General features: G+C 40.0%; 1 protein-coding gene across 3 annotated transcripts in view; it reads right to left on the bottom strand.

Moving 5' to 3' along the window:
- Positions 1-12,277, bottom strand: part of TEC (tec protein tyrosine kinase) — a 550,450-nt gene that overhangs the window by 179,521 nt on the left and 358,652 nt on the right. For all 3 annotated transcript variants that reach the window (XM_085642140.1, XM_085642143.1, XM_085642141.1), the window contains one exon: positions 2,213-2,250. In XM_085642140.1, the coding sequence (XP_085498266.1) occupies positions 2,213-2,250 (38 nt within the window). The remainder of the gene's footprint in view (positions 1-2,212; positions 2,251-12,277) is intronic.

Genomic DNA, 12,277 nt, shown 5'->3' with positions numbered 1-12,277 from the left:
ATTTTTCCTGCTATCTCTAAATTCCATCTAGGTACTTATGAAATACTCTGTTTTTCTTGATACCAAAACGTTACTAATAAGAACTGCTCATAAAATCTTTACTTTAGCCATTGAGCTCTCTACACTGGTTACACAAGATTAGATGACGTGCTCATGTTAACCATACTGAAGTGATTCCTACCCTATATTCCCATGGAGAAAGAAGTAGGTATCTCTGAAAGAGTTTATTGTGTTCTAGCCAACCAACCACCTGTGCTCCCCTCTAAGTGGAACCTGCCCCACAAAAGCCTTCTGAATTCCAGCACCAGAATCCTCCCTCCCTAATAATAAAATAAGGAAACCCCCCAAACTGTCCTTTCAAGGGAGACTTTTTTTAAATGTCAGTCACTTCTTTTTTTGCTTTACATCTACTTAGGTCTGATACTTTTCACCATCCTCGCCTTCACTAACGCACCTTCTTGTCCAATACATTTTAAATCTTTAACAGATGTATGTAAATACTGCAACTTGTGAAACAACCTAACACACACTAAATACCACATGTGAAATCCTTCCTAAACATAACCTAGTCCAGGAAGCACTTACTGGTTTCCGTGGAACTGCACTGCCTACTCAAAATTGAATTGGTTCTCGTCCCCATTCTTTTTGTTCAAGTAGTTTTTATTAGTTAGAAATAAAAAAGAGGCATACATTCAGAAATACATGCGACACAGGTAAAATCCATGTAATACAAAATGCACATGAGAGTACAGTTGATTACACAGAACAAATTGGTAAGGCAGAGTCAACAAAGTGAAACAGATGAGCAAGGACACAGCAGAGAGATGCGTCCGCAATATAAAGAGTGAGCACAAATGTGATCAAGAGCATGAAAATAGCCATACAACCAGTGAAAACTAAGAATAATGTAAAGCAGTACCACGAGAATTAACAGCATGTATATCGCCTATGATACATATATAGCCAGGGGGAAAAAAGGAAGGAAGGAGGTCAAGGAATAGGTTGGGATGTCGGTCACATGACTCCCGCATGATCCCTAGGAACCAATAGTGGAAAGGTTCAGTGGACCCTGAGAGCTTAGTTCCATGTAATTATCAAGAGACCGCCAAACCCTAGTAGAGATTAGTGGTACGGAATGCTTACCTAAGAGTGATGTATGAGCCTCACAGAGATAAAAAAAAATAAAACCGGCCCACCAGGTGTGGTACAATAGATTGTGAAAGGACTTCCATTCTGTAAGTATGACTAACTGCAAGGGGTAAGAGCAAGTCTAACAAGGCCATATCTGTAGAGTCTAAGGGACACCGAGGGCCTAGTGTCACCATAGTGAAAGTCAGAGAAATGAGAGTGTTGAGAATAGCCGATACCTGCGTTTGTATTGCTGTCCAGTATGAGCTTAATAGGTGGCATCCAAAAATATGTGTTGATGTGTGCCAGCCTCAAGATTGCATTTCCAGCACTTGTCCTTATCTCTTAGTTTCAGTTTGTATAACCGTTCCCCATTCTTAAGTAAAGAAAAATAACCTTTTCGAACATTGTGCCATCAAATTTGAAAAAAAAGACTAGACACATGGACAATTCTGGTAAGCAGTTGGCAGGCAAAACGAACTGCACATACGGATACCATTTCCAGGAAGAGTGGTGGCTACAATGCTCTTTTTAACCTGGGATCACAGAGATTGCCTTTTTGTCACCCCCGGTGAGGCAGCTTCATAACAATATAAAAGGAACACACACACAATTCCACTAAATATAACCCTCAATATAAACTGATCGAAACACAACAGAGGCAGTTGGTAGCGCACAGGGATTGCTTCAGTACAAGCAAGTGCTGGACAGAAATTCCAGCAATATTTAGAAGGATCTTTGAATTTCTTAGCCCAATTTCATTTTTTTCATCCTTTATGGATTTTTTATTTTTATTCTCCATTTTATTATTTATTATCCCACAGTTTCTTGTGGAAACACTGAAAATGGTCAGGGGAACTCTAGGGATTTGATGGATCCTAGTTAGGAAACACCACCACATTGTAAATGCAGAGAAAGACACAGGGAAGTGATCTAAGGTGCATAACAGAAAAGAGCACAAGGCTGCAAATAAAAAAGTAACTAATGATACACACTGAGGATACAGAAGTGAAACTCATTTAATGGAAAAAGCATTAGAACAATACAATTTTAAAACCTCATTCAGTAACAGCAATATGCTTACCTTTGCTTGAGGGGTTGGAGGAAGAGGCTTTCTTGTAACTAAAACGGAAAGATGACATACTTGAGGTTGGTCCTAATTTACAAACATAAACATCCCCTTGCTTGCCAGCCCTCACTATAATTGCATAACTGGATAATACACAATGTGTTTCAATAAAACATGAAAAAATAATGGCTATTCATTCAATAAGCAATTGCAGGTATACTAATGGTCTACAAAGAGAACACATTTCTCAGATGTTGCACCTATTCAGACTTGTCTGAAGTATTCAGCAAGTGATACTTATCGGGATAAAGGAGAAATCTTTGGGGCTTGATTCGCAAAAGAAATTTGCAAACTTGTTCTAATATATATACTCCCTAGCAGAGGAATAAATGTACAAACTGTTGGAATTCACAAAGGTTTCAAAGAGGCATCCAGGATCTCTTCAACAGTTGACTCCTCCCTGCAGCATTTAAACTCATGTTGAGAGTAGTTTACTCACGCTGTGACTATCGAGCAGGACACAGGAGGAGTTTAGCCGAGGAGATGAGGGACACGTTGTAAGTACGCGTTTCCTTACACATGTAGACAAGCAGCGTTTTAGTGATTCTTTTTGAGTAAACTACGGGCGCATTTAGGTCACCATGGACGTCTCTCTGTTTTTACAGGTGGTAGCGGTTCTGATTATGACACTGGCGGTCTATATGGAACGAGGTAATTTTGAGACAAATGGTACATTTGGTTAAATATGGAGGCTGAAGATGATGAAATAACTGAACTCCATTATAATCTTCACAATTATTTTCATTTATCATATTTTTAGTATGGGCATGAAGGTCGGATGCAAATGTATTTGTCAATCGGATCACTGATAGAAGTTGAGGCACGACTGAGGAACTTAACAGCTTTTTATGTAAGTCATAACTTGAGCACATCAAAGCAATACAATTTGGTGGCATACCTGTAAGTAGCATCGTTGATTGATTATTTGGCCCTATTTCTGTTTCTGTTTGCAGTCAGCCCTATGTATATGTGCTTCGCTCGTGGATAGGTGAGCTGCTTAAAGATTACATGTAGATATAATTTATCCCTGGGGGTATAAAGGACGCTGTACTAATTGCAGCAGGTGTTGAATGTTTGGACTTTTCTATGGTTAATCTTGCACATTTTCTGGTGGTTCCTTTTACTCTGGTATAAAGCTTGAATCTTATTTTGCATTCTTCTTATTTAACCTGGACGCACTTATGCATTTGCGGCACACAGCATATCCCGGAAAAACCTTAAATACCGAATAATGGTCCAATTTAAAGAAATTATTTTATTAGAACCATAGAAGCACTAAGGCATTTAATTTACTCTTGTTACTTTTAGTGTTGCCCTGATGAAGGGTCATTCCAAAATGCATTGGGGCGCATAACACTACACGGGAAAAGTGACGCTACAATTTGTTTGACATTGAAGATTATGTGTGCAGACCTACTCACTGCACAACAAAAGAAGAACAAAAAAACGGCATGAGAAATGTTATTGGATTGAAGAGTTTCTGAATATTCGGTTTCTTAAGAAAATGAGGAATTTGACTTTATTGCTTAAACGTGGTTAACATTTGCAGAAAGTGACTTCATTATAGGCTTGTGAAAAGTGCTCCCTGTAATGTTTTGACAATCTTGTGTCTGAATTGATTGTGATTTATTTGCCTGACAGGAACTGGTCAGGGACACAGGGAAGCACCATTGGATAAATTGTTTAAATTCGAATAATTGGTAAAATTTAGGTGTGCAGGTTATAACTTTTTAGACGCTTGAAGATTTCCCATTTGTAAAGACACTCTTTGCCTTTCTACCTTGATATACCATTGCATCCACTTAAATTATTGGGCTGCAGTGAACAGTTAGTCATTCCTTGATGGCAATTTTCACATTTTGTCAGTCAATGTTCATGTACTTAAGCGTCCTGGCTGGCCATAGGGATGAGGCAATACCGTCAATTAAGAGGGTTATAAGAATATGAAACAGGAGACTTTCTCAAGACCTCCGAAGATGTAAGCAAATTCCACATAAAAGTGATGAAAAAGGGCCATATTTTAAAAACGTCAGGCACTTATTTCAACATTTAATTTAACATTACTGAAGTACATTTCAGACGTTATTAGAATTCACAGTACTTCAAGGAAGCTGTAACAGTCACAGCTTACCAGCAGTTCTAGAAGTTAATTTGCAAACGTCTGACATTTACCCCAAGCATAGGCACAAGCCTGCTATTGTATAGTTGCAACTTTTTATGAGCTGTGACATGGGATGCCTAAATACCATTTGAAAGATTGCATTTAAAAAATAAATAAAATGCTTCTTTTCTTTTGCACAAATACTTATTGACATGAAGAATCCCCTTTGCCCCTGGATGAAGATTTAGTCCTACTCTGAAAATCTTAGGCCATATCAAGGATGAGAATGTGCTTGGTAGGACTTTGTGAACACTAATAAATGCAGATGTTTGTGGTTGTTCGCTGAATTATCCTTGATACCTCATGGTAACAACATCACAAAGAGTCCCTTCTGCACAATGAAAACACTATGTCACATCTTCATATACCTTGCCCACCAACATAAACTGCAAGCTATCATCACAGTCAAGCTTGGAGATTATGAGTAAGTCAACAGCCTATACCTACTCACCCACACTCCTTATAAGCAAAATACAACTCCTCCAAAATGCTGCTGCAAGGCTTTTTCTCTGCCTTCACCCAAGAGAAATCATGATCCCAGTCCTGCAATCGCTCCACTGGCTACATATAGCTAGAAGGGCAATGTTCAAGGCATTCAGCATTGTCCACACAGCCTCCCAAGAAAAAGGACTGCTATACCTACAAGTTAAATTCAAGGAATACAACCAAACAGAGCACTGCGCTTAAGGTTTGCACCACTTATCATCGTACCACCTTACCATAAGAAATCTGTAGGAGGAACTGCTTTCTAAGCACAAGCACCTAACCTCTTGAGATCACTAGTAGCCAGCATTAGAAGCACCCAAGAGCCTATACCCTTCCGGAAACAGGTGAAAACTTGGCTAGTTCATAGATAAATGCACCACCTAAAGACAGGCAAGAGAACCCAGAAAACAGTCACATTCTCCTGCACAATCCTCAGGTTACAACCCACCTCAACCAGCAAACTGTATTCATTATGCAGGTAAGCACAGAAAGACTGACCTATTGGTCGCTCTGACATTATATAGTTATGTACTTCCATATAAAACTATTTTGGCACACAATAATAATAAACATATAATATGCAGCAGTCAGCAACAAACTACAACTTATAACTATTGAATTCACATAATACACATCTGCTATAAGGGTTGCCCACCACCAGCACTGTACAACCAAAGAACTGAACATCACCAAATGAACAGGCATGGGATAACTGAAAAGATCCGTCACACATTACTGGACCTTTTTTGAAGGACTTTAGTCTAGTCCATTCACTGCAGGTCCCAAATACGTATACAATCTAATAGCTTCAGCATCTCCCATAATCACTCAGATATGAGATGACAATAAAAATGGCCATTCCTACAGATCTCTCCACTTCTGTCTCCATCCAACCATACCAGTTCAGGACCACAACTATGCACACAATCTCAGACTGGACAACCAGTGACCAGCTAAGCATACCATATCATATGAAATACCATAAAGGGACTTGCAGAGCTGTTTAAAGGTAATATAATACTGGAAACCATTAAAACTGCATGACTATCTTTTACACCTCATCATCCAACACATTGCTATGTGCTGCATCACTTACTACAATCACACATTGGTGATCATCACTCACCACATGGAGACACTTACAACATAGGATCATAAAAAACACAACAGCCTTACAGTCACACACCTTACATGGTGTAGCGTGCTAATCATGGAGGCAAACGCTTCCGCGTCTGACATGGGGTTAGTAATCACTACATAAATGCTGCAAAATAATAAAATACTCTGCAATCATCATCACTCTAGAACATCCACCAAATTGTTACATGTGAGCAAATACATTTGAGACTAAAAGGAACTATTTACACACCAAAGTTCAAAGTAGGTAAGCAAATACTTTTGAGTATCAGGCCCAATGTGTACAGAACAAAAGGAAGAGACAGCAGAAATTACAGAGCGATATGCTGCATTAGGTCTTACGGGTGGGCAAGGAAACCAATGTTACATTAATGTACAATATGTACAATGAATTGGTAGTCTTAATTAATAATTATACAAATAATGTCCATGTACCTAGCACATAACAAACACTTAAGTGTTTCTACATTCCTTAGTAACATATATTACAGGGGATTCATCAATCCCCGTATAAAAACCTGTTTCTAATTCCATTATAATCGATAAATTGTGAAGTCATCGATTATAAAGAAATGTTGTCAGAACTCAACTGTAATAACTTATTACAGCTGAGATTTGACCACAACATCTGGTGCCACAGGCAGCAGCTGAGGGAAAAGGCAGGTCAAGTCACTGAACGTAATTAAAGCAGGTATATAAAGAAAAACAAAACACTGCTTTTCTTTCTTCTGCTTCTTTTTTTGTATTATCCATTGATAAGAAGAAAGGAGATATGTATTGCAACATGTGTATTTTTTGCACTCCTCAGATAATTATAGAAAAGTTATAATCTTTCAGCAAGTTTTCACTGTGCCTTTTTTCTAAAAAAAAAAGAAAAAAACTAGCTTGCATTAAACTGTTTTTTATCTTTTTGCAACAAATATCTAACAGCTCTCTTGATGCGTTTAATTTTGCCCAAGATATTCAATTTTTATTCTTCATGTTTGCTAACATGCTCTCTTTCATATGAGAGAACTGAGCACTATCACCAAGGATTTAAGTGGTTTGTGGGAAAAGTGATGGCGTGACCATGTGTTATAAGGAATAAAGTACCTCCTGCAGTGCATGATAGGGATATTGCAGATCACCTTGGATTTTCATAACCTTATAAAGGTACTCAGCCCTCGGCTTTGTTCCCCTATCTGGTCATGGAACTCCTCGGTGACTTGATATATCTTTATAATGTTCGGCAGGGGGTACTATATCCCAAAAATCTTAATTGCTCTCCATTTAAATGGTGCTCTGCATATCACAAGAGGCCTCTGTAGCAGGAGCATGAACCACTGAGAGTACTCCCCAGAACAAAAGGTGTGACCTACAAGTTACATTTGATCTCTTCAACAAAGGCATTAACCTACTGCACTTCCTTTATTAGGCGTCAAACCAGAAGACTAATTATTCACTTGCCTATTTTACCAGTACTCAAAGCTGAACCCAAATGAAATCAAACCGACCTCTATGGACGGCACCTTCACCCACTCCGCTATCTAACAAGCTGATACACTTGACATGCTCACATAGTTGTTCTGAGAGTGCAGTGGATTAATGTCCCTATGGTGTGAATCTGTAGGCAGCTTGGAGCCCACATGTTGATGTCTTAAGCTAAATTGTCCTGATCAACCTTCTAGGGCTGAAGAACTGAGTATAAACAAATGTGTTAATAGATGTTATTTACAGTGCTTTTAAACTGCAAGACAGCCAGAATATGGTATCACCATGTAAAACACACACGCACAAAAGTCTGCATGTATTGTGTGTGAGAATGAGTTCTGGAAAGAGCACTTTTCTGTAGGGCAGTGACTGAAGGCTGGTAGTTATGCAGTTATATAAAAAGTACCAGGCCTCCACATCTGCCCGAGGTTAGCCTTAGTCCTGGCCCTTAGAACAAGCATTTGCAATGCAAATAGGTCTCGCATTTGTGAGTTAGAGCTATTGACGTTGTAAATGACAATTTCTTTTTTACCTACACGTTTCATTTTTGGAGTGAATGTATGTAGTGTGCCAAATCCCTCGGAAAGGTCCTGCACTTCGTAATAAATATATTGAAAAAGACGCAGTGTGGATTGTGTCAGCAATTGCTTGGCACGTACCTCATGGGTGAAGTGTCACCACACATGCACACCGTGGTGCTTTAATAATGCGAAACTCATTAATAAAAGTAGTGCTTACAGACTAAACAACGCGATCGGGATCGGAGCATGTGAATCTGAATCCAGGCTTCTCTTTCATTTTCTGGACTATTTGACTCACTAACCTGCATCTTGGTTATCACCAAAACACTGGGAGGCAATGAAGTTTGCCAACAGGGTGGGGGCAGGGGGGCTTCGGGGGTACATGAAAATGTATTCTTTGCCTAGTTGTCAAAGGTAGCCCGGTGACATTTGTTAAAAGAGTGCAGATTTCATTATGATATTAAGAGTACTTTACGCGCATCTATGAGGAAATCGACATTAACTAAACAAAATGTCAGAATGTGTGTCAGTTTTCACAGTGTTTTAGACAGTACTGGTTGCTTAGTTTCATTGCATTCATTTTTGTATTTACTCTTTTACACAGCATCCAAAGTAGGTTACCTAACCCAAAAGCCCAGAGTTGTTAAATGACCCATAGAAGGGAGTCTTTTACAGTTGAGCAAATGTGTCCAAATGTAGTTTTGGTAGTGCCATGGAATGATCAGCCAATGAGGTACTCGATGAGCAGTCATTTAACTATACGTTCAAAACGTACGGTATTGTGGCTGTTTGTTTGTACACAACCACCTCTTTGAATGTGTTTATTAACACAGAGGTTCATCTACCAGAGACAGTGCTCACAGAGGGGCGACTAAAGCACAGAACAAAATGTATTCATTTATCCTGAGTGTGAAGGCACCCGGAAGGCTTAGGTGCCTGCCCGGAGAGGCTAGGGATCCTAGCGCTTCTACAGACTCTGCTGTGCTCCTCTGCACCAGCAGGGCACAGCTCAGAATCTGCCGCTTCTGCTAAGAATAGGTGAGGGGGATGAGGTTGGGGCATGCAGGAGTTGCCGGCAGATTTCCAGGTTATTGAAAGTGATGATTCTGACGTGAGGCAATGGAGACTGACTTTGTCTGTTTGTCTGGACCAGTCTATTTTTCTACCATTTACCGGGCTCACTGTAAAGTATCCATTCATCTGTCTTTGTTAGAGGTGCGCAAGCCAATATATTAATTAGCAGGTAGAGCCAGCCGAAGAAGAGCCAAGCGTATATGAGCCAGTGGGAGAGACGTGAAAATGATCGGCATGGTAATCATACAGTAAACATGATGTAAATGTGCGATAATGTCTCTTCAGAATTCAAAAAAGTGCATTTCTTTAGCGCGTCACCTCAGTACACAAGATTATAGCACTGAATTGAGTTATTAGAAGTGCTTGTTTTAAGCACGAGTTAAAACACTGCCGCTCCTCCTGCCCGACAACAATGCCATTTGTGAGCTAAGAGGCGTCAGTTGCCATGCATACCCCGAATGTTGCCTAGAGTCTTATTATATTTAGAGTAACATTAAAATCTAGTTCATTAAACAAGAGAAGTTTTTGTACAGCACGCATCTTGAACGCGCATATTTCAAGGTGGCAATAATAAAGATGAAAACGGAAGTGGCAGCAGGCAAGATAACACGAACGAGAGTGGGGAAGAGGGGCAGGGGAGGTTGAAAAGTCACAGACTGAGGGAGGGGGTGATGGGGTGGGGAGACAGGGAAGAAAATAGTGTTAGGAGTAAAGGGGCCAAAAGCCATGGAAGGTTACAAATGAAGAATGAGGAGGGACTAACAAGCCTCAAACCAATCGGAAGGCAGCATTTAAGATAAAAGTCAATGGGCAGAGAGTGGGAGGAGCTTCCACGAAGCTTCCACACCACAATATATACTGCATGCATTGCAAAGCGATGGCAGCGCATTCGCACTGCAAAGCTAGGCGAGACCTAAAAAGAATAAGCTGGTGTTGCCACAATGTTGCAAGGATGAGCAAGGGGACCATGGTTTGCTGAGTCACTCTTCCTCTTAATAATTGTCCCCATATCCATCTGAAGCCAACAGGAAAAGAAGCATTTGATGGGTGACTGAGTCCAGAACTATTGCACTTGTACCCTTCTTGATAAAAACAAGCGTAATCTGATGCTCAGCACATGTCTGGAGCGTACGACCATCATTTCTGCCTGAGTAAAGCTGCCCTCCTTTGGAAGCTACGGCCAACATTTCAGTTGTTGAAATGCACTGTTCTGAAGCAACAATTAAAATGATGTCGGTTGGAAATCAGCCTACTTGAGCTCAAACATGATTGGGAATTGTAGGATCTGACCAGCAGTTTACACCCGTTTTATAATTTGAAAAAATGTAACCATTTTATAGCATTTAACCTCCAGATTAACCCTATACGCGGTGCATATTTAAGTTCACATATGGTCAGCACATTCATGTCAGAGCCGAAGCCCCTCACTAAAACTTTGAAAGGTCTTTGTAGCAGGCACTGACACGAGGGAAGAGGGGTTGGTGGGGCTCTTAACATGGATGTATTTGTCGGCTCCGTTCATTAATGGTGGAGTGTCTGGCCCAGGGAGTAATGGCGGTCTAGTATTCTGAAATACATTTACTTGAATGCAGAAAAGCAGGGCCTGTATTAAAGGGCCAATTTAGGTTCAAATGTACCATTTGTCTCAACATTTCTTAAATGTGCGTGGAGATAGTCTTCATCTCCCTCTCTCTTATAAAATCCTACTTTGGCTTTATCCAATGTTTCTAATTCAGTGCTCCTTCAAATACACCTTTAGACACTGAGTTGCTCGAACATCCCTTAAAGAACAGGCCAAGAAGTCTGCAATCCCAACACAAACTGAGATGTTGAGTGTCTGGAACAATTGTAATTGTATTTATAGAGCCCTTACTAACCCTGACTGATGTATGTGAACTAATGGAAAAACAAAAACTGAGAACCCACATTGAAGGGAAAAAAAATCAGGAAAAATTAATTTTAAGGAAAGGCATTTTAAAGAAAATACACATACATCGAAAATTAACTGAAAGATAATTTCAGGTAAACATCCAAAAATCACAGACATGGGTGAAGATTAGGAGTAGTAACAGTTTTTGGGTTCAGGAATGGTTGATGTTTAGGGGGGATGAGGGTTATTTAGAGATGGGTGGAGTTTAGGGGTGGTGATGAGTTTTTAGGGCTCAGGCATGAGTGAAATTTAGGGTGGTGAGTGGTTTTTAGGGTTCACAGATCAGTGAGATTAGGGGTGGTGATGGATTTTTAGGGTTCAGGGAAGAGTGCCGTGTAGGTATGTTGAGGCTTTTTAGGTTTTAAGGATAGGTGAATTTTGGGGCTGGTGAGTGTTTTTAAGGTTGAGTCATGGGTATAGTTTTGGAGTGGTGAAGTGTTTTTAGTGTTCAGGAATGGGTTGAGTTTAGAGTGGTGTTGGGTGTTAAGGGTTCAGGGGTAGGTGGAGTTTGTATGTAGAAAGGGTTTTTAGGGTTCAGCGATGGAGGAGTTTAGGGGCTGTGAAGGGTTTTATGGGTCATGAATGGGTTGTTCTCAGGGTTGTGAGGGCTTTTTAGGATTCAGGGATGAGTGGAGTTTAGGGGTGGCGCAGTATTTGAAGAAATCGGGGATGGGAGGTGTTTAGGCATAGAAAGGAGTTTTTATGATTGAGGAATGGTTGGAGTCTGGGGTAGTAAATGTTGTTATGTTAAGCAATGGGTAGAGTTTAGGAGCAGAAAGGGATTTAAGGATTCAGGGATGGGTGGAGTTAAGGGGTCAGCGATGAGTGGAGTTTAGGTGTAGTGAGGTTTTTGGGTTCAGGGATGGGTGGAGTTTCAGGTTAAAAAGGGGTTTTAGGGTTCAGGAACCGGTGGAGTTTTAGGGGTCAGGGATGGGTGTAATTAATCCATGGGGGCATTTTTTAAGGGGATGGATGGTGGTGATGGTTCAGAGAATTAAAAGCATCCACTGTAATTATTTTACAATGTAAACAATATTAATCCAAAATAATGTCTCCTGACATGAAGGATTGAAATAAATACCTTCAGCAAAAAGGTTTCTGAAAGAAAGACTTGCAACAATTTCAATTACACCTTAAGAAATAAGTATGTAAAAGCAGTTTCGAAAAAAAAGTAATTCCACAAAGTGTTTTCTAAGAAATGGTAAATGCCATTTATCCTGAAGTTTTCCATCAAACCATTT

The sequence above is a fragment of the Triturus cristatus genome, chromosome 2_2 (genome assembly GCF_964204655.1).
Source record: "Triturus cristatus chromosome 2_2, aTriCri1.1, whole genome shotgun sequence".
Taxonomy (NCBI): domain Eukaryota; kingdom Metazoa; phylum Chordata; class Amphibia; order Caudata; family Salamandridae; genus Triturus; species Triturus cristatus.
The sequence above is the reverse complement of the archived record's forward strand: the minus strand, read 5'-3'. Positions and strand labels throughout refer to the sequence as shown.